The sequence below is a fragment of the Ursus americanus genome, chromosome 14 (genome assembly GCF_024610735.1).
Source record: "Ursus americanus isolate L20-20 chromosome 14, mUrsAme1.1.p, whole genome shotgun sequence".
NCBI lineage: Eukaryota > Metazoa > Chordata > Mammalia > Carnivora > Ursidae > Ursus > Ursus americanus.
In genome coordinates, this window is record NC_142140.1 from 42,283,916 (window position 1) to 42,304,868 (window position 20,953).

Consider the following 20,953-nt stretch of genomic DNA (forward strand, 5'->3'; position numbering starts at 1 on the left):
ATGGGAAATCGTGGTCTTTGCCGTTTTCAAGGCAGCTCACACTGTTTTTCTGCACTGAAATCAGCTTGATCGGTGAGCTCCTCTTCTTGCTATTTTCTTGACCCTTCTTTTCTGGGGCACCGTCATTTTTATGGGAACTGGAAAGCCATCTCCTGCTACGAACGACACAAGACTCTGACAACTATCAATAATCAGACGAGAAGCAACAATTTGCTTAATTTCTTGGTAATTGTTCTTCGCCAGCTGACAAGGATTTCATCACGGCCGTCCAACAATACAGACAGCTTTTCCAACCAGACAGTTGGGAACAGAAAACCCTCCATTAAACGACAGATGAGACTAATGGGTTTGAACTGCAATTTGTTACCCGTCTACTTGGGCAGATGCCAGGATTTCAACTCTCCAAGCCAAACCAGCTCTCCTGGAATTGTTCCATTTTTCTGGAACAAAAGAACATTAAGTTTATCTGCAACGTTTTTGAAAATTTCAGGATTCGCGGGAGTCATCTGAAAGGTATTCTGAGACATGAGTTCTCCTGGCCTCCTGAATGGCATGAAGGCTATTTGTTAGACACGGGAATGGATCCAGAGGAAGAGGAAATATCAATTCATCAATTCCGTGGATGCAAAACAGTGACAGCAGTGTGCAAAATGAGCTGTTCTGCTGCCTGCAAGCTCCATGAGCAATGAGTAGTAGAAACCTGTCACAGCCTGAAACCTGTCACATGTGACACAGACCGAGAAATAAAACGCTAAACTTAGAAAAAAGTATAGAAAATTATTTTGAGTATCTTTTAGTCCAATGATTTTTAAGGGAAGGGCGAGGGGCTAGGAAGCACAGATCAGAATCTCACAGGAGGTGGGGGGATTTTTAAAACTATGCATGCCATCTTCTTCTGGGATGATGGCACAGATGTACTTTCCCTATTCTTTCCACGAGGTACAACTAAAAACCCTGATCATTCCATACATAAAACAAACCTAAGACTCTGAAAAATGAAAAAGAGAAGGCAGAGCGATTGAAGACCTTAGCACCTGAGGAACGACACAGTGGTGAGTTCCATGGATTTTCCTGATGCCCTGTAAGTCCCAGGATTGGCACCTAAGTCAGTAACCCAGAAATGTCAAGGAGTACAGACAAAAATCTTTTTAAAAATTAAAAATTAAAACAAGAAAGAAAGAAAAAAAGAAAAGCCTGCTCTCTTGGGCCAGACTACCAGGGAAGGGACAGCCTAGCAAGAAAGAAAATTTAGACAACCCCTCTACTCTGGCCAGCATCACAGAAAAAATGGCAGCCCACCCCCACCAGCAAAGGCTTAGTGGCGAGCCTAGACTTACAACCTTGGGAGGCTACAGCAAGGCAACCCAAACTGCGCACCAGGGTGATGTCAGAGGAAGTCAGTGGAAAGCCAGGACTTATACCCTCACTGGGCATTAATGAACATTCCTCTTTGGTGGTGACAGTGGAGACCACAGAGGGTACCTGGACTTCCACCCCAACCAGCAGTAATGAAATGCCCCTCCCTCTCCCTGATGGGATAGTGTCGGAGGAGTCAGGAAGTCTGTCCCTGCTCTGTGGTTAACAGGGCCACCCCTCCACAGTGTCAGTGGCATCCACATGGGGACAGTAACAATGTCCCCTTTCCCAATCAGGGCAATATCAGCACGGGCCTAGTGGGGAATCTCTGCTCCTACCTCTGCCCAGCTGTAACAAGGAAGTCCTCCATCCCCAGGATGTCAGTGATGGCCACCCAGAGATCCCAGACTTCTACATCTACATAGAAATACAGGCAGTGCCCCCTTTTACCCACTGGAGCAATACCAGGGAATCGCTGCTAATATATAAGGGTTTTTTTTTTTTAAGATTTTATTTATTTATTTATTTGTAAGAGAGAGAGACAGCCAGAGAGAGAGGGAACACAAGCAGGGGGAGCGGGAGAGGAAGAAGCAGGCTCCCAGCAAAGCAGGGAGCCCGATGTGGGGTTCGATCCCAGGACCCCGGGATCACGCCCTGGGCCAAAGGCAGACACTTAATGACCGAGCCGCCCAGGCGCCCAATATATAGGGTTTAAATAAGATCCAGAGTCTTAAAAGAATTCTCCAAATGTCCATATTTCAATAAAAAATCATTAATCATACCAAGAACCAGGAAGATCTCAAACTGAGTCAGAAAAGACAACTGACATAGGCCAACACCATAATGACCAGACTGTCACCATAATGACTAGACTGCCAAAATTATCTGACAAGGATTTTAAAGCAGCCATTATAAGAAAGCTTCAATGGGAAATTATAAACATACTTGAAACAAATGAAAAAACAGAAAGTCTCTACAAAGAAAGAGAAGTTGTAAGAAGAACCAAATGGAAATTTTAGAACTAGAATATAAAATAACTGTAATAAAAAGTTCAAAGGATAGGCTCACCAGCAGAATGGAGGGGGACAGAGGAAAGAATCAGTGAACTTGAAGATAGTACAATAGAATTTATCTAATCTGAACAAAAGAGAGAAGACAGACTGGAGAAAAATGAAGAGCCTCAAAAAAAAAAAAAAAAAACAGAGCCTCAGGGACATGTGGGATGATAACAAAAGATCTAACATTCAAGTCACTGGGGTTTCATAAATAGAGAAGAAAGAGAATGGAACTGAAAAAGTATTTTAGGAAATATTGGTCAAAATTTTCTCAAATTTGGAAAAACATAAACTTCCATATTCAAGAAACTGAAACTACAAACAAGATAAATCCAAAGAAATCCACTCAAAACAAATCATAATCAAATGTCTAAGTACTAAAGATGAAGAAGAAAACCTTGAAAGCAAACAGACAGAAACAATGTTTAGCTAAAGAGAAAATTCAGATTTCTCATCTGAAACCATGGAGGCCAAAAAGAAACGTCACATTTTTCAAGTACTTAAAGAACTGTCAACCCCAAATTGGATATCCAGTGAAATTATCCTTCAAGAATGAAGGGGAAATCAAGACACTCTCAGATTAAGAAAAATCAAGAGAATTTGTCATGAGCAAAACTACCCTTAAAGGATGGCTAAACGAAGTTCTTTATTTAGAAAGAAAATGATAAAAAGGGAATCCTTTTTTTTTTTTTAAGTAGGCTCCATGCCCACTGTGGAGCCCAATGTGGGGCTTGAACTTATGACCCTGTGATCAAGACCTGAGCTGGGGATCAAGAGTCAGATGCCCAACAGACGGAGCCACCCAGGTGCCCCAAAAAAGGGAATCTTGAAACATCAGGATTGAAAAAAAAACAACAAATAAGCAAAAATATGGGTAAATACAGTAGACTTTCTTTCTCTTGAGTTTTCTGAATATATTACAAATGGAGAAGAGTAAAGGAATGTGAAGTAAGGTTTCTACATTTCATTCAAACTGGTAAAATGACTATACCAATGGACTGTGATACATTATATATGTAATGTAATACCCAAACAACAACTACAGAAGCTAAAGATAACCAAACAAACAAAAAAGTATAGATAAATCTAAATGGAACTCTAAAAAACACTCAAGTAATTCAAAGAAAGGCGGAAAAAGAAAACAGAGAAACAAAAAATAAAAGAAACCAGAAAATAAATTAAAATGTCAAAATTCAGCCACAACATATCAATAATTACATTAAATGTAAATGGTGTAAATATACCAATTAAAAGACAGAGTTTGGCAGAACTGATTTTAAAAAATGAACCAACTATATTCTGTTTTAAAAAAAAATTCCCTTCAAATATAATGATATAAGTAGGTTGAAAGTAAAAGGATTAAAAAAGATATACCATGTAAAAATTAATTAAAAGAAAGGAAGAAAGGCTTTATTAAGACAAAGCAGACTAAGAAAAGTGGCTATATTATCAGTATATTTCATTTATATTTCATGAACTTCGAAGTAAAATGTCATGAAGTAGAATTCAAAGCAAAGGAAATTACCAATGACAGAGAGGAACATCACTTAATGATAAAAGGATAAATCACCAAGAAGACAGAGCAATCCTAAATGTTGCTAAATGTGTGTATACACCGAACAGCAGAACTGCAAAATATGTGAAGCAACTGAGAGGAGAATGGAAAAATCCACAATGACAGCTGAAGACTTCAATACCTCCCTCAGAATGAATGACAGAACTAGACAGGAGTTAGAATTCAACATCACCCAACAGAACCTAATTGACATTTACAGAACACTCTACCCCAAAACAGCCAAATCCACATTATTCTCAAAACAGATGCCAAGACAGATCATATTCTGGGCTGTGAAACAAACCTCATAATAAGAAATATATTTGTATAACATTTCTGTCCCATTATTGGCACAAGGCTCCAAAAATCCTTAAGAATTTCCTGGTAAGGAGGTTGTTTTGTTTTGTTTTGTTTTTGTTTTTGGTCATTCAAAAGGACCCCTTTTGAGTATACCTGAGGTGACTTAGGGTGGGGCCCCTAGATAGAGGACTAGGACTGTCAGCCACACCTGCCAACCTCTGGAAAGGAAGAGTCAGTGGTAGGAAGAACTGGAAATTAAGCTCCATAAAAACTCTTGAACCACGGGATTTGATGAGCTTCTGGGATGATAAATGGGCCAGAAGAGTGGCCCATTCCAGTTCCATCAGGACAGAAGCTCCTGTGGTTGGGCTGTTACTGCACCTCACACTAGCAGAATTCAGCAGTGAAGCCATCCAGTCCAGGGCTTCTCTCTCTCTCTCTCTCCTTTTTTTTTAAGATTATCTATCTATTTACTTATTTATTTGAGAGAGAGAGAAAGAGAGGACAAGCAGGGGGAGCGGCAAGCAGAGGGGGAAGCAGGCTCCCCATTGAGCTGGAAGCCTGATGCCAGACTCAATCCCAGGACCCTGAGATCATGACCAGAGCCCAAGGCAGACGCTCAACCCACTGAGCCACCCAGGCACCCCAGGGCTTTTCTGTGTTGGAAGATTCTTGATGACTGTTTCAATCTCCTTCAGAGTCATAGGTCTATTCAGATTTCCTATTTCTTTGTGATTCAGTTTTGGCAGGTTTTGTTTCTAGGAATTTATCCATTTCATCCACATTTATCCTATTTTAGTAATCGGAGTCTTTTTCTTTCTTAGCAATTCGAATTAGCTAAAGGTTTGCCCATTTTGCTGATCTTTTTGAAGGCCCAACTGTTGGTTTTGTTGGTTTTCTCTGCTGTCTTTCTAGTCTCTAGCTCACTGATCTCTGCTCTAATCTTTATTATTTCCCTCTTTGTGCTAGCTTTGGATTTAGTTTGTTCTCCCTTTTCTAGTTCCTTAAGTTGTAAAGTTAGGCTGTTGACATGACATCTTCCTTGTGTTTTGATGTCAGCACGTATGGTTATACATGTTCTCCTTACTGTTGCTTTTGCTGCACCCCAGAAGTACTGGTATGTTGTGTTTCCTTGTTCATTTGTCTCAAAGTATTTTCTAATGTCCCTGTGATTTCTTTGAGTCACTGGTTGTTTAAGAATGTGTTGTTTAATTTCCCCTTCAGCCCACTGCGGTCAGAGAAAATACCTTGTATGATATCTGTCTTTTAAAATCTACTGAGACTTAACTCTGTGGGTATCCTAAGGTATCAGGATGCGGTCAGTAGAATATCCATTCCCTAATCCCTTGAACATGTGAACATGTTGGTTTAGTAGCTAGAAGAATTTTGCAGATGTAGTTAAAACAGGGAGATTACCCTACATTATGCAGGGGAGCCCAATGTAATCAATCACACAGGCTGGTAAGGGCAGAGACCTTTCTTTGGCCGGAGCCAGAGGGACACAGCAAAAGGGGGACTTCAGAGGGATTGGAAGCATGAGAGGGACCCAACCACTGCTGCTGGAGAAGCCACGTGGAGGGCACAGGAGGAGTGCAGGGAGCCTCAAAGCAGCAAACACTGGTCCCCGGCTGATTGACAGCAAAGACCTGATCCTACAACCACCAAGGAACTGAACTCGGGCAACACCCCAAATGCAGTAGGAAGCAGATTCCTTCTCAACGTCCAGCAAGGAAGGCAGCTCTGCTGACACCGTGATGCTGGCCTTGTAAGATCCCAAGCAGAGGACCCTGTGAAGCCCACCCAAATTTCTGGCTTACTAAAACTGTGAGATAATAAGTTTGTGTTGTTTTAAGATGCTAAGCTTGTGGTAATTTTTATGGTAGCAATAGAAAACTAATATGGGGGACGTGTCTAGGGTAAAAGTAACTATGAAAGACATCCTTGCAACAACCAGGAAATTCACATATGGATTGCATATAAGATAATATCACGGAATTACTGGGTTTTTTTTTTTTTTAAGTTGTCAAATGATATTGTGGTTATGTAGGAGGACCTCTTAAGTCTTCAGACAGGAATAACCGAAGTACTTAGAAGCAAAGCACCACCGTGTCTGCAAGTTATGAAGCAAATATGGCAAGCAATATTCAACGATTGTTGAATCCAGGTGAAGGCAAATGAATGTTCAAAAACATTTGATAAATAGTTGGAGAAAAAAGATGTCGACTTAAAGAAGCTAGACACAAAAGAACACAAACTAGGGGCTCCCGGCTGGCTCCGTCAGAAGAGCATGGACTCTTGATCTTGGGGTCATGAGTTCAAGCCCCATGTTGGGTATAGAGATTACTGTTAAAAAAAAAAAAAAAACACATACTATGTGAGTCCATTTATGTAACTGTTTAAAAAACATCTGTCGGTGGTAAAACTATATTGCAAACAAGGCAGTGGTGATCACCAGATGTCAGAACAGTGGTTACTTGTAGTGGGGAGAGACAAAGTTGTGAACGGAAAAGGCCACACAGAGAGGGATTTTAGGTGTTGGTGAAGTTTTATTTTGTAACCTAGGCAGTCGCTATACAAACATGTTTTACGCTTTAGCCTATATATGTGTAATACCTCACAATTTAAGAAGTTATAAAAATGGGGTGCTGGGGTGGCTCAGTCGGTTAAGTGTCTGCCTTTGGCTCAGGTCATGATTTCAGAGTTCTGAGACTGAACCCTGCATGGGGGGGGCGTCCCCTGCTCATTGGGGAGTCTGCTTCTCCCTCTGCCCCTCGACCTGCTTGTGCTCTAACTAAATAAAATCTTTAAGAAAAAAAAGAAGTTATAAAAATAATTCTTGTATTCACAAAAACACTGCCAGCTTTTTCAGAATTGGCTTTTATTATCCCGTTATGCTCTACCTTATGCCAGAAATAATTGAGGGTAGGCTTGTCTTTTGATTCCTACCTAATAAGGTCTGGGAGCGCGAGCATTCCTAAGATCCTTTTCTCTGAATAGAAAAACAAAATCACAGTCCTACTGCATAAGAAACTCTGGGAGTGGGGCCCAGAAACCTGTGCTTTAACAAGGTCTCTTGGTGATTCTGATGCTTACAAAGGAAGTTAAGAACCGCTGGTGTAAGTACACATATAAATAATCCTCGTTATTTTCATGGAGTAACAGCTTCATCTGCAAGATCTCCTAGATATTGCTTCCCAGCACGCCTGAAGTCCATTGTCCCCACACAACTACAGGCACCCATGCTATCAAAGGTTGTACCGGGCTAATGTGCAAGACGGACCTGGAGGCCTGATGGAGCAGTGGAGAGAAGGGTTTTGTACTCTTATTTTCTAAGACATTTAAAGAGTGATCTAAGAGTTCTCTCTTCAATAACCATAACAAACATTCCCTCGGAGACAAGCTGAGGCTCAGAGGGGCAACAGATGATGCCCACCACGTGTGAAAGGCAAGACCCATCACCAAAACCCAGGCCTCTGGGAGGAGTGGGTAATTCCACTGCCATCAGCCAGAGTGCATCCTGGACAAGGATGGCCTGCCGGGGCTCATAACCACCAGTGGGGGAGGACTTTGGATAAAACTATCTTGCTGGGGCACCTGGGTGGCTCAGTCATTAAGCGTCTGCCTTTGGCTCGGGTCATGATCCCAGGGTCCCGGGATCGAGCCCTGCATCGGGTTCCCTCTTCAATGAGAAGCCGGCTTCCTCCCTCTCCCACTCCCCCTGCTTGTGTTCCCTCTCTCGCTGTCTCTCTCTTTGCCAAATAAATAAATAAAATCTTAAAAAACAAAAAAAACACAACTATCTTGCTTGAATAGCCAAATCCACAGAGGGGCCCGGGAGACTTCCTTCTTCAGTTAGGGCTGAAGAGTCCAAGAATGCTACGCTGGTTGAAGCCATGAACATGGACATGTGACTGCTGGACCGGCACAGCACTGCACAAGGTCAGAGGCACCTGTGCTCTGCATTCATGACGACACGTGGTTCCCAACCTGCAGGCGACCCCAGCTCCGAACGCTAGCCCTTGTGCACCAGCACCAACCTCCCTGTGAGCAGGTAAGCAATGAAGGACGAGCTGCCAAGTCACGTCACCTACAACAAAGATATCCCCTTTTCCCTCCTGGGGGAGAGGAAAACCTCCAGAAAAAGGTTAATTTTCTGCCTCTGCCAGACAAACTACTTCACCTCTGTAAGGACGTAAAAGAAGACTTGGAGAGTCACTTTGAGTGCCTGTTACACGTTGTCAAGGCAACCACGGCTCCCAGCTCTCACCACGGGAATCTTCCCAACCATGTGTTCAGGCCCTTGCTTGCCCCCCAGTTCGTTTTGTTTTAAGCTCTTCTTTAAAATTCTTCTAAAATAAAAACCGTTAAAAATATATCTTTCTACTCTCTCTGAGCCCTCCTTATTTCCTGGAGTTTAATCCTTCCTATTAGATATCCAGTTCTCTTTGTAAACAAAATGCCAAGGTTAAGGGCCTTGAAGCAAACATAATTTTCACTTTGCAATCACACAAATCATGCTGCCTTTGGAAGTAAGCTCATGCAGGTATGGTCCAAAGAGCTTGTGTGTTTTGCACAAAAAGAGGGTGATAACAACACAGGGAGGGGAAGAAAGGGCCAAAGAAAGACCAGCGGGGGTGCAGGCTGACAAATGCTGGCGGCAGGAGAGATATTTACAACACAACCAGCGCAATCTACAAGAGGACTGGTGCTCCATGATGTTAGGGGACCGTCCTTCACTGCTTCTGCTGTGACGACGGGAGTGAAGGGGGAAAGGAGGGAAGGAAGGGGGAAAGAGTGAGCCTTCATCTCCTAGCGACACATACTGAATTCTTGACAGATAAAGTTATCTGACCTCCTGCGTGTTGCAAAGTAATTCGGGGCAAAAGGTATGCATGAAGTCAGACTGGTCACAAAACAGCAACTGTTGAAGCTGGGCGACAAGTGCTTGGAGGTTCTCTATACCAGCCTCATTTTTTTTAGTGTAAACTGGACTTTTTCCAACATAAAAAGAACAACCAAAAACACAGAGAGGGAGAGGAGAGAAAGAAAAGAGGGGGGAGAGCTGGAAAGGAAAGCAGGTGAGTCAAGGAAAGGGGTGAGAGCGAATAAGGAATGGAAAGAGGACAATAAAAGGGAAGAGACAGGGAGAGACGTGCACGTGGTGGAGATGCCATGGGCACCCCAGCCGCCCCCCTACTTCATGTAGGCTGTGCAGCACTGCCGGATAAAACCTGGAAGAGCTCAAAGGCACCCAAAGCCTAGCCTGGTAAAAACTGTGACAGAGTGTAGTCGCGACGTGCCTCCTGTGTGCCTCCTGTATCGGCTCCATGGTAGCCACACCCCAAGCCTTTCTCAGCCCGCGAAGCCTGCCTTCGAGAAGCTGGGGAAGCACGTTTGTGTTCGTTTCAATGGATGACTGTCTTAGGGGCAGTAATTCCGGAGTCTGCCTGACCCCACTGGGACTGATGGGCAAAGCTGTCAGTCTTTATTACTGGGCACCAACATGCACAGAAGACAAGAAGGAAATGAGACAAAGGGATTAAAATTCCAGTGAAAATGAGTGTAAACAGAAACTCCTAAGATCTCCAGGATCAAGAAACTCAAGCGAGGGGCACCTGGGTGGCTCAGTCTGTTAAGCATCTGCCTTCAGCTCAGGTCATGATCCCAGGGTCCTGGGATTGAGCCCCGCATTGGGCTCCCTGCTCAGTGGGAAGCCTGCTTCTCCCTCTCCTACTCCCCCTGCTTGTGTTCCCTCTCTCGCTGTGTCTCTCTCTGTCAAATAAATAAAATCTTTAAAAAGAAAGAAAGAGAAACTCAAGCGAGAGTCAGCTCTTGATTGCTCCAGTACAAGAGAGCAGGGAAAATTAATCCAAACGCCGTTTATGCCACGACCTGGAATATGTTTCCGTTTTGTCTGGTATGAGTGTGTCTGGGGATTGCTCAGCAAGCGCCATCAACAAATACAGAGCCCTCCTCTGGCTGATGCCGCAGGCGTTCCTTTGAATCCCATCTGGTTTGAACTTTTTTTTTCCTTCTTAGCCTTGTCTGAGTTTGACCGCAACTCCTAGGGACTGCTCCCACAATTACCCATCACCTGAGCCCATGAGAGTAGAAGGCAGCCCACATCTTCGCTGCAGGAAGCCTGCCAAGTCTTCCACAGACTAAGTGCTCCACAGACAAGCACGTCCCTGTCTCTCACTGCACCGTCTGGAATTCATTTCCTTTCTTCTTCCCTTAGTAGACGTTCAGCCGTCCGAATGCGGCTTTCCGCTTCTGACTTTCCTTCTTCTCGAGATGATACCAGCTGTTTCGGGAATAACATCTGAAAAAGTGAAACCCGGCGCGACGCTAGTGGCAACGTTTGATTCTCATTCTGGCTCACCAGACACGCCTGGACTCCAGAAACGTATACTTTCTTTTTTTTTTTTTTTAATCCCAAGTTTTAAGTCTCTTATGTAAGAATGATGAGAACATGAGAGCTGGGCATTCTACCGGGAGTCCCACTCTGGGAAAGGCAGGAACAACGAGACCCGACCCGGGTTTTAAAGTTGGCTTTCTCCATCTGGGGGAGGAAGACAGCATTTCTGAGCTATCTTATCTTTAAAATATTCTGTTAATTGTCAGTTATCCATCTGCTAAATTATCCAGCTTTTATAAGACTTTGGGAACGTCACTTGCAAAGGGCACAGGTTTGCCTCGTCAATTAAATAAACTATTGCCCTACTTCCAGACTTTGCTGCTCCATATGACCGAACAGATTGTAACGTTTAATCAAAAAGCAATGGTGTGGGGCACCTGGGTGGCTCAGTCGGTTAAGCAACTGCCTTCGGCTCAGGTCATGATCTCAGGATCCTGGGATTGAGCCCCGCATCAGGCTCTCTGCTCCGCCTCCCCCTGCTCCTTCTCTCTCTCTCTCACTCACTCTCTCTCTCAAATAAATAAATGAAATCTTTTTTAAAAAAATGACCAATGGGGGCGCCTGGGTGGCACAGTGGTTAAGTGTCTGCCTTCGGCTCAGGGCGTGATCCCGGCATTATGGGATCGAGCCCCACATCAGGCTCCTCCACTATGAGCCTGCTTCTTCCTCTCCCACTCCCCCTACTTGTGTTCCCTCTCTCGCTGGCTGTCTCTATCTCTGTCAAATAAATAAATAAAATCTTAAAAAAAAAATGACCAATGAATATAAAGACGGGGGACATGGGGACTACATCAGTACGGGAAACAACAGAAGGTGCCCCCGATGTGCGAGAAACGTCAAAGAATTTTGGCAGATGGAACCCAATTGAAGAAAAATACCATAAGCTAAACAGCGCCCCCACCAATCTTTAAGAATAGACTGGGTTCTTGAGAAGCAGAGTTCTGCCACCTCTTACTTGAAGGGGCAAAGTCCTGAGGGGACAGCAGGCCACAGGGGCAAATAGAAAGTCCACAAAGTGGACCCCTCTGGCTTTGGTGGCTCAGCAGTACTTCAAACAGTCAGGGTCAGGGGTATCTGTGATGCCACAACTCATCCCTGGGTAAAGATCAGACCGAAGGGAAAGATGCACCAGGAGCAGCGGATTCCCCAAACCCAGAAAGGAATCAATGACGCAGAGACTACGAAGGAGCTTCCCTTCCCCTCCCCTCAGGCTGCTGGATCTCTAACTTGATATATTAGTCCACGTCACTCAGCAAATACAGGAGAAAATCCACAAGGTGTCTATGAAGAGATTCTGAAACAAACAAGGACAACACGGCATTCCTACTTGTAAAAAAGACACCGCACAGGAAGCAAAAATAATTTTTCAAGAGCATCTCCTTATAGCCTCAAAGTTTCTGAACACACACGGTCTGTGAAGATGAGATAAGATGGTGAAAGAAGAAAAATGAAAGAAGAGGCTTGAGAAAGAAACTGGGAACTGAATGAGATAAGAAAAAATACGACGAAATCTAAAAATACAATAGCAATATGAGTATCTGCATTGGAAACCACACAAAGAGGCGCTGATTCAATAGAAACTGGACCAGTGATGTGGAAAGCAAATAGAAGTTCTCCCAAAAGGCAGAGAAGAACAAAAGGACCAAGGTCATGAGGGAGACAGATAAGCAAAGGAGGACGGTGAGCGGAGCACACGCACCGACAGCTGAGGTTCTGGGGAGCTGGAGGGATGGACTGCCACGGGGAAGGACCCACAACTGCAGATTGAAAGGGGTCACTCAGCACCCAAAATTCAAGTGGAAGGACTAAACTGGGATACGCTCTGATGCAAACTTGGAATGGCAGGGGCAGAGATGGAAAGAACCCAACAAGCATCAAATGGGGGTATAAAGATTACTGCATGTACGAAGGGACCGAACGGACTGTCTGGGCTGGTCTCAGACTTAAAGGCCGGCAGGTCAGAGGCTGGTAGTTACATAAATTCCACACGGGATTAAGCCGCACAGAACGATAACTACTGTACACACCCCAGTGACTGCGTGTAAAACTGGCGAAATCTGAATGAAGTTCCTAACACTCGTTAATAGTTTCATGCCAGTGTCAATTTCCTGGTTTTGATATTATATTATATTGTAGTTCTATCCAATATTCTCATGGGGGGAAGCTGGGTGAAGGGTACTTAGGATCTCTCTGCACGACTTGGCAACTTCCTGTAAGTCTATAATTATTAAAAAAAAAAAAAAAGATAGTAGGTCAAGCATCGGGGTCCACTACAGAAATCCGAAAGAAAAAAGAATTCCATACCCCAGTAAACTGCTGTTCACACATGAAAGAAAAGGATAGTCATTTCTGTTATGAAGACAACATATGATGCCAGAAAAAGCAAGAGTCAAAATAAAATGTTCGCAAATCCAGAGTTTTTAAATGGGCAGACGTGCTCTAAAAAGGTCTACAGACCAGCACTAAAATTAGCCAAGGATAATTGATTTGATTTGAATAATTGTTATGGATGTGATTTTAAAACTAGCAGCAAATATCAAACATAATGTTTAAGAAATAATACATGATCAGAAAATGTATAATATAAAGAATAAATTAGGCCTAGAAACTCCTATCAGGGGCACCTGGGTGGCTCATCGGGTAAGCATCTGACTCTTGGTTTCGGTTCAGGTCACGATCTCATGTCGGGCTCTGGGCTCAGCACAGAGTCTGTTTGAGATTCTTTCTTTCCCTCTCCCTCTGCCCCTCCCCCCACTTATGCTCGCTCGCTCACTTGCTCTTTCTCTATCGCTCAAATAAAATCTAAAAAAAAAGAAAAAAGAAAAGAACAAACACTCCTTAACTGTGTGGGCAAAAGACATGATTAGATCATACACACACACACACACACACACACACACACACACACACACCCAAATTCAAACATCCATTAAACACATGGGGGAAAAAAACCTCCCTATCATGAACAATGAAATACAAACAAAAACATCTCTGTAATAATTTAAGAGTATAAATTTGTATGGTCTTCAAACCTTCAAATACCACAAGCCAAATTATACCTTTAAGTTTCCTTTAAGTACCTATCTCAGCCTTAAACTTGTTCATGGCTTGAGAGTTCACATTAACGAAACAATAAAAAATGATATATCAAGACTTCTGCTCCATGGGGCGCGTGGGTGGCACAGCGGTTAAGCGTCTGCCTTTGGCTCAGGGCGTGATCCCGGCGTTCTGGGATCGAGCCCCACATCAGGCTCCTCTGCTGGGAGCCTGCTTCTTCCTCTCCCACTCCCCCTGCTTGTGTTCCCTCTCTCGCTGGCTGTCTCTATCTCTGTTGAATAAATAAATGAAATCTTTAAAAAAAAAAAAAAAAGACTTCTGCTCCAAGCGTGGGGGATGAACACAGCAAACCGGTCACTGAATTAGCCAAGCCTTGCTGGGACCAGCAATAAAATGATAACAATAAAAGCATCTTCATCTTAGAGCTTACTAGGGACCCAAAGAGATAAGTATGGGTGCCTGGCCCATGGTAAGTGCTCAGTAACCATTAGACAGTGAGAGCAGTGGGGGTGTTATTTATCGACAACATTGCACAACAGGTTCAAAATCCCTTATCTGAAATGTTTGCAGTCAAATGTGCCTCAGAATTAAGAACTTTTTGGATATCAAAAAATAATAGCGTATTTACCCAACAAGGTCCGGGACAGTACCTAGTAATCAGTTATATTACTACTTCTACAGGAAAATATACAAATATTCATTCTAAGTGAGATAAATATCAGTTCAGGTTAGATTTTGCAGTCGAATAAGTTAAAAAAATTATTCAGTTTTTAGAGCTTTCTGGACTTCGGATTTGCACAGAAGGGATGAGAACCCGTATTTATAACAGAGAAACATTAAAATTTATCTAAGTGTATGATAATAAGGGATAAGTTACATAAGTTATAATATAGTCATTAGATGGAAAACTATACCGCTCTAAAAAGTCATTTTTTCAAAGAATATTTAATAAAATGGGAAAATGTTCACGAACAGTAGGTAAAAAAAAAAAAGCAAGATAAAAATACGCATTATGAATTCAACTTTGCGAAAGTAAATTACATAGATGTTTATAATTCCAGAAGAAAAAACACAAGGAACCATACCAGGATGCTAAATTAGCCAGGCTGACTCCTGTTCTTCTTTAGATGTTTCTGTATTTTCTAATCTTCTACAATAATCGGGAAAATAATCCGCTAATATTTTGAACCATTTCATGGCTGATGTCCCTGTGCAGACCTAGAGAGTTAACAAGTCCATCTCTGCCCTCAAGGAATCTAGAATCTCATCTCTGGAGAGCCCCGGGCAGTTGTCTCTGCACCAGACTGCGTTTTGTTAGCGATCCCCACCCCACCCCCCGCTGGCCCCTCAGGACAATGGGACCGGGCCACCGAGACTTTGTCACACCTCCACCAAATGCAACACTGGTGCCCTTACAAGTCAAGTCAATGGCAAAAACGGCATCAGTGGTATAACGAGAACTTGATTCAGCTCGTGACCTTATTTAAAGCTACAAAAAAAAAAAAAAAAAAAAGGACTGTTCAAATGTGTTTGCTTTTTTTTCACTGTACTCATCAAATCTCAATTATTTAAGAAATTGCTGAAGGAGGGGAGCCTGGTGGCTCAGATGGTTAAGCGTCTGCCTTCAGCTCGGGTCATGATCCTGGGATCATGGTCCTGGGATCGAGCCCCACATCGGGCTCCCTGCTTGGCGGGGAGTCTGCTTCTCCCTCTCCCTCTCGCCTCTGCAATTTCCCCCGCTTATGCGCTGTCTCTGTCTGTCAAATTAAAAAAAAAAAAAAAATTCTTAAAAAAAAAAAGAAATTCCCGAAGAAGCAGGAAAAGATCGTATTTGGGTTTGTTACAGGTGCTTCTCATGAGGAAGAGAATGTGACCTTGACCTTGACAGATTCAGCAATGAAAACCTTCATCATTTTGTGGAGCATATGGATGCTAAGAGGGGTTGTGACATTGGAGGGTCCCCTGTGAAGGGACAGGCAGGAATCCCTCTTACCAAACAGGCCATTAATGTCTAAGGGGGTGGGCCTTTGGCCAGAGCACTGAAGGGCTCAGTTCCCAGTTTCCTGAGGGGGTTCCTAACACCCAGGTGGTCTTCATGAAGTCCTCCCACACCTGGAACTCTCCACTGGTTTAATACACAGATCAAAAGCATTTTACACCAAAATGCTATTTGTGACACAAGCATTATGGGCTGTTAGGAGACTCAGTGTTGAACTTAGAACAAAGGTAAATAAAAGGTCAGTCAACTTAACACCTAACCACCCCAAAAAACCAGATGGGCTGATAGTTAATTACGTTTATATAGACTCCGATGGTCTTTTTAGAATAGTGCAGAGAGGAGGAGAAATCCGTGTGCAAAGCTACTGACACACATAAATTCTAGTCGGCTGTGGAGTTAAATAAGAAGTTAACTCTCCTAGCTTAATCCCACAGAAAATTACTCGTTTGCAGGCAGACTGTCCTCCGGGAGTACTTTTTCATTTGCGGAGTGCTAATCCCTCCCTCCCTCCCTTCCCTTCTCCCAACCCAGAGAGGAGAAACATAAAGTGTGCAGCCGGGACCCTCGTAAAAACGAAATGCTTCCAGGAGAAAGGGCTGGCTTACCCTGTCCCAGCTGAAACACAGGCCCAGTCGATCCAGCTGCCTCCTCATGTGCTTAATGTTACTGTGAAACAGAGGGAAGAGAGTTTGGTTTTCGGAGGGGGGAAAGCCACAGACAAACCACACTCTGAGACTGTGAAGGGAAACTGCAGAAGTCTAGATTATTCAAGAGGGCTTCCAATGTTGCTTTGCCCTGGCAAAAAAATATTAATTACCGAGAATCAATGAAAATATCAGCGCTATTAGAATTAGAAGACACCTATTCTCCAGATTCATAGAGAATCTACTAGAAACCACAATGGTCTTTGGCCCTGGGGACTGGCCCTTCCTCTGGCCATCACAGGCAATCCCTTTGGTATGTGCACTCCCAGCCCACCCAAACGTCTGTATCCTGCACTAATTTAAGCCAAGCATTTGTAAGTTTAAGTTCGACTGAAGGGAAAAACCCTAATGGGCAAATTGTGGAAATCCAAAAGAAACCTGCTTTCGTGCTTATCAGTCAAAACCTAAAATCTAAAACTGTCCAATAACTGGGATGGGGAGAAAAGCAAATGAATCAACTTTAATATAATATGAAATAAGGTGATACATCATTTTCTTCTCCCCCCAAGGTGATCTCCGCTTAGCCAACAATAGCTTATTTTAGGACAGGCTTTGTGCTAGACATTTTGCAGAAAAGTGCTTCCTATGGACAATGTTTGTGTCCCCTCAGAGTTTGTATGTTGAAACCTGATCTTCAAGGTGATGGAGGTCATGAGGGGGAAGGCCTCTTGAATGGGAGCAGTGCCTTTATGAAAGAGACGCCAGAGATCTTCTTTGCCCCTTCTGCCATGTGGGAACACAGAGAGAAGATGGCCACCTGTGAACCAGGAAGGGGGGGTCCTCTCCAGAAACCAAATCTGCAGGTGCCTTGGTCTTGGACTTCCCAGCCCCTAGAACTATGGGAAAGAAATATCTATTGTTTATAAGACACCCAGACTATGGCATTTTTGTTACAGCGGCCAATGAAGATGGCGCTTAATCTTTACCCATTCAGATGAGGTAGGAACGATGACTATCCCTCTTGTACAGACAAATAAACTGAAGCACAGAGACATTAAGTAACTTTCTCAAGGTGATTAGCAAGCAAGAAGGAAAAGCAGAATTCACACCGAGGTGCCTGACTCAGGGACCATCTTCTTAACTGCTATTTTCTCGGGGCGGGGGGGGGGGGGGCGGGGGTTGGCAAACTTCTTCTGTAAAGGGCCGGATGGTAAATGTTTTCAGCTTTGTGAGCCAAAGGTCTATCACAACAACTCAACTCTGCCCCTGTATCATGAAGGCAGCCATGGACAATATGTAAACAAATGGATATGTCTGTGTTCCAATAAAACTTTATTTACAAAATCAGGCACGGCTATATCTGGTCCACGGGCCCTAATTTGTCAACCCTTGATCTGGTTACATCAATTCTGTGCCATATTTGATCTACTTTATTCAACTATCTTTTCTTCCTTTTTTCACTACTCTCATTTAATCTAGAATTAACCATAAATGAAAAAGTGGGAAAGGAGAAAAAAAGAGAAGTGGATGGTACAGTGGATGTTTTTACAAAGTAGCCTCGGGCAAGATAAAGCAAAGGGAGGTCAAAGACAATGGGGACAGGCTCTGGAACTGCCCTTCTAGATTTCTTGCGGTGCAGAGTGGGGAAAGGCCCCAGATCTTTGTGAAAAAGGCTGACAGAGAGCCCAGAACATTCCGCTGGGTTCTGGTATGAGGGATGGGCACTTCTGGCCATGTACATGGAAGCCTGAGGCACAGGTGGACTTGGGAATGTGTCCCCCTTGGAGAAAGCTATCCCCAAAATATACTGGCCATATATTTCTATATTGAACATCTAAGTTCCCCTTGCTCTGGAATGGTGAAGGCAAAAACTAACAGAATTCTCAGAGAAAATTACAATGTAGAATTCGGATACAGCTCACACTGTGGTCAAGCAGATGAGAAGCATTATAGAAATTTAACAAATGCAACTCTCTCCTCCTTTTTCCTCCCAAATGCAAATACTCAAGGGAAGAATCACTTTGTAAGAACAAACCATCAAAATGAACACACGAATGAATACCCAGAACCTTCTTTGGGACTTCCCAGTTAAGAATACAACACGCTACAAGACAAACGCCAATATATACAATCCTGTTCATCGCCTGGCTGACTGCGATGTTGTGTTTGCTTCGCTATCCATTTCTCATGCACGGATTAAAACCTTTTTTTAAGGTTTCTGTACAGAAGTATTTGAAGACGCCTGTAAATACATACCTTTGCGTCCAACTTTCTGGATGTAGATTCCTCTCAATCGCTGCATTTTCAGCAGGCAGTCCAAAGGCATCCCATCCCATAGGGTTGATGACCTAGCATCCAGAAAAGAAACACCAGTCATGGCGGACTGCTCATACCGCTATCCGTATTGTCTTTCGGGCCACAACAGGTATTCTCTCGTACTAACATGTTGTAGCCCTTTCTGGGTGATTCCAGGCTATGCTTCTGAAAGCAAGCTGGCTACGATGACACATGCAGAGGAGAGCATTTAGAAGGTTATACACCAAGGTGCCCAGAGCCGTTATCTCTGAGTAGACTCTTCTTTACGACTACTCTTTACTTTCTTCTTTTTGTCTGTATTGTCTATAATGAAACCAAACTGTTTTTCTAAAATTATAAAATTTTTTAAATTTCAAAAATACATATATGTGAAAATGTATAGGCATTTAAAATGCTCACCTCGTATTACTATCTTCAAATGGAGGAACTGTGCCGTCCGATATGGTAGCCATGGCCACATGTGGTTATATAAATTTAAACTTAAATTAATTCAGATGAAAAATTCATCGGTCCCTCCGTCGCACTAGCCACCTTTCAAGAGCACAACAGCCACTTTGAATCACTCCCTGTAAGATGTTCCTATTCTCTGAAGAATAGGGAAGCCTAAAATCTTAGAGCTCAAAAAGGCTTTTGAGATCCATCCTCCAGCCCTAACCCCCTTTAATTTCACAGCCGAAGCAACGGCGGCCCAGCAAGAGTGAGCAGCCTAGCTGGGTCACACCAGCAGCCATCACCTTCAGCCAGGGTTGGCCAGGAAGGCGTTCATTTCCGCAAAGGGACAACAGCCACAGCTGGCAGCTTCTGTCCACCTGCCTTAAGTGCTGTGACCCAGAACCACGGCTTGAAACACGTACTGTGGCACCAAGGTACAGCCTTGTTTGTAATCATACGGACAACCTGAGCTTGTGTTCACACACACCACCTTGGGATAACGGTGAATACTCAGAGGTATTTACCAGTACCACCTCATCACCCATGCATACCAAAACAGGCCATTTTCCATTAAAGAAATAGGTCTTGCTTTCTTTTATTAAAAAATTCTTCCCTCTGATACATGAAGTAACACATATTCACTATAAATAATTGGGTACAGAGAGAAAAAGATTCAGAAGAAAGCAAAACTCACTTGTAATTCTACCAGACAGCCATAACCAGTTAAATTTGGTAAATTTATATCCAATTTTTAGAGATAGGAATCATATTATTTACATACATATAATTATATATATATAAAAGATAGGGATGATATTACTTTTATATACTTATATATACTTATTTTTATATATACTTTTATATATACTTATTACTTTTATACAGTTATCTATAAATATATAAACGATGGGGATCATATTATTTATATTTAGAGAGATAAAATATATATATTTATAATATATATTTTAATATATGTAAATATATATTATATTTTTATTAAATATATTTATAAATATATATATTATCTCTTATTTCTTTCCCACTGTGCAGCTGGGGTTTTCTTCCATCTTTCCATCTGGCCCAAGGACTCTCCCACGTGCTCATGAGTATCGCCCACGGCCATCCTGCCTCAGGTCCACAGGCAGCTATGATTCCAAATGTCCCAAACTGGACTTGTCCCCCATCCCGGTCTCCAGATGTGTTCTCCCCTTCGTCCCACTTACCAGGTGGCAGGAGGAGAACAGGCCTGCCTCCCCCAGTGCTTGGAGCCACTTGCCTCAGAGTCACCCTTCTGTTGGGACACATTATTTGCTTTAATGGGTTTGAAGAGTCTGATGGAATATTCCATCTGAAGCCAAAGGCCAGGCACCCGCAATCAGAGCCGCTCAAACCCACTGTGGCAAGTGAGTGGGAAACGCCAACAAAGGCTCGCTCTTCAGGAGGCTGTGTGGTCTGAGGGGAAAAGGCCCAAACCCAAGGCTGCCACTTACTAGCAGTGGGACCCGAGGCACGTCACTGACTCAGACTCTCAACTCTCACTTGCGACTGAAAGCAGCCACCTTGCATTGTCGAGGACCACGTGCCATGTCGTGGCGCACCCTGCATGGCGCCCGGTCCGGGCACCCGAGACACAGGGGTGCCGGCTACATGGCAGCGGCCGTCATCTGCTACCCCCGGTCTGCAGCACCCACAACATGGCACATCACTGGTTCCCTCGGCAACACTTCAGCCGTGTCGCTGGCCAGAGGTATCGCGGTGGCCATCTGACACCAGGTAGGGAGACACCGTGACCTCACACCCGTCCTGAACGTGGGTTACTCA

General features: G+C 43.4%; 1 protein-coding gene across 2 annotated transcripts in view; it reads right to left on the bottom strand.

Annotated features, from left to right (window-relative positions):
- The window catches only part of LARS2 (leucyl-tRNA synthetase 2, mitochondrial), a 143,753-nt gene that overhangs the window by 101,396 nt on the left and 21,404 nt on the right, over positions 1 to 20,953 (bottom strand). For both annotated transcript variants that reach the window (XM_045778885.2, XM_087867111.1), the window contains 2 exons: positions 18,641 to 18,732; positions 16,346 to 16,406 (listed from right to left, as the gene is read on the bottom strand). In XM_045778885.2, the coding sequence (XP_045634841.2) occupies positions 16,346 to 16,406; positions 18,641 to 18,732 (153 nt within the window). The remainder of the gene's footprint in view (positions 1 to 16,345; positions 16,407 to 18,640; positions 18,733 to 20,953) is intronic.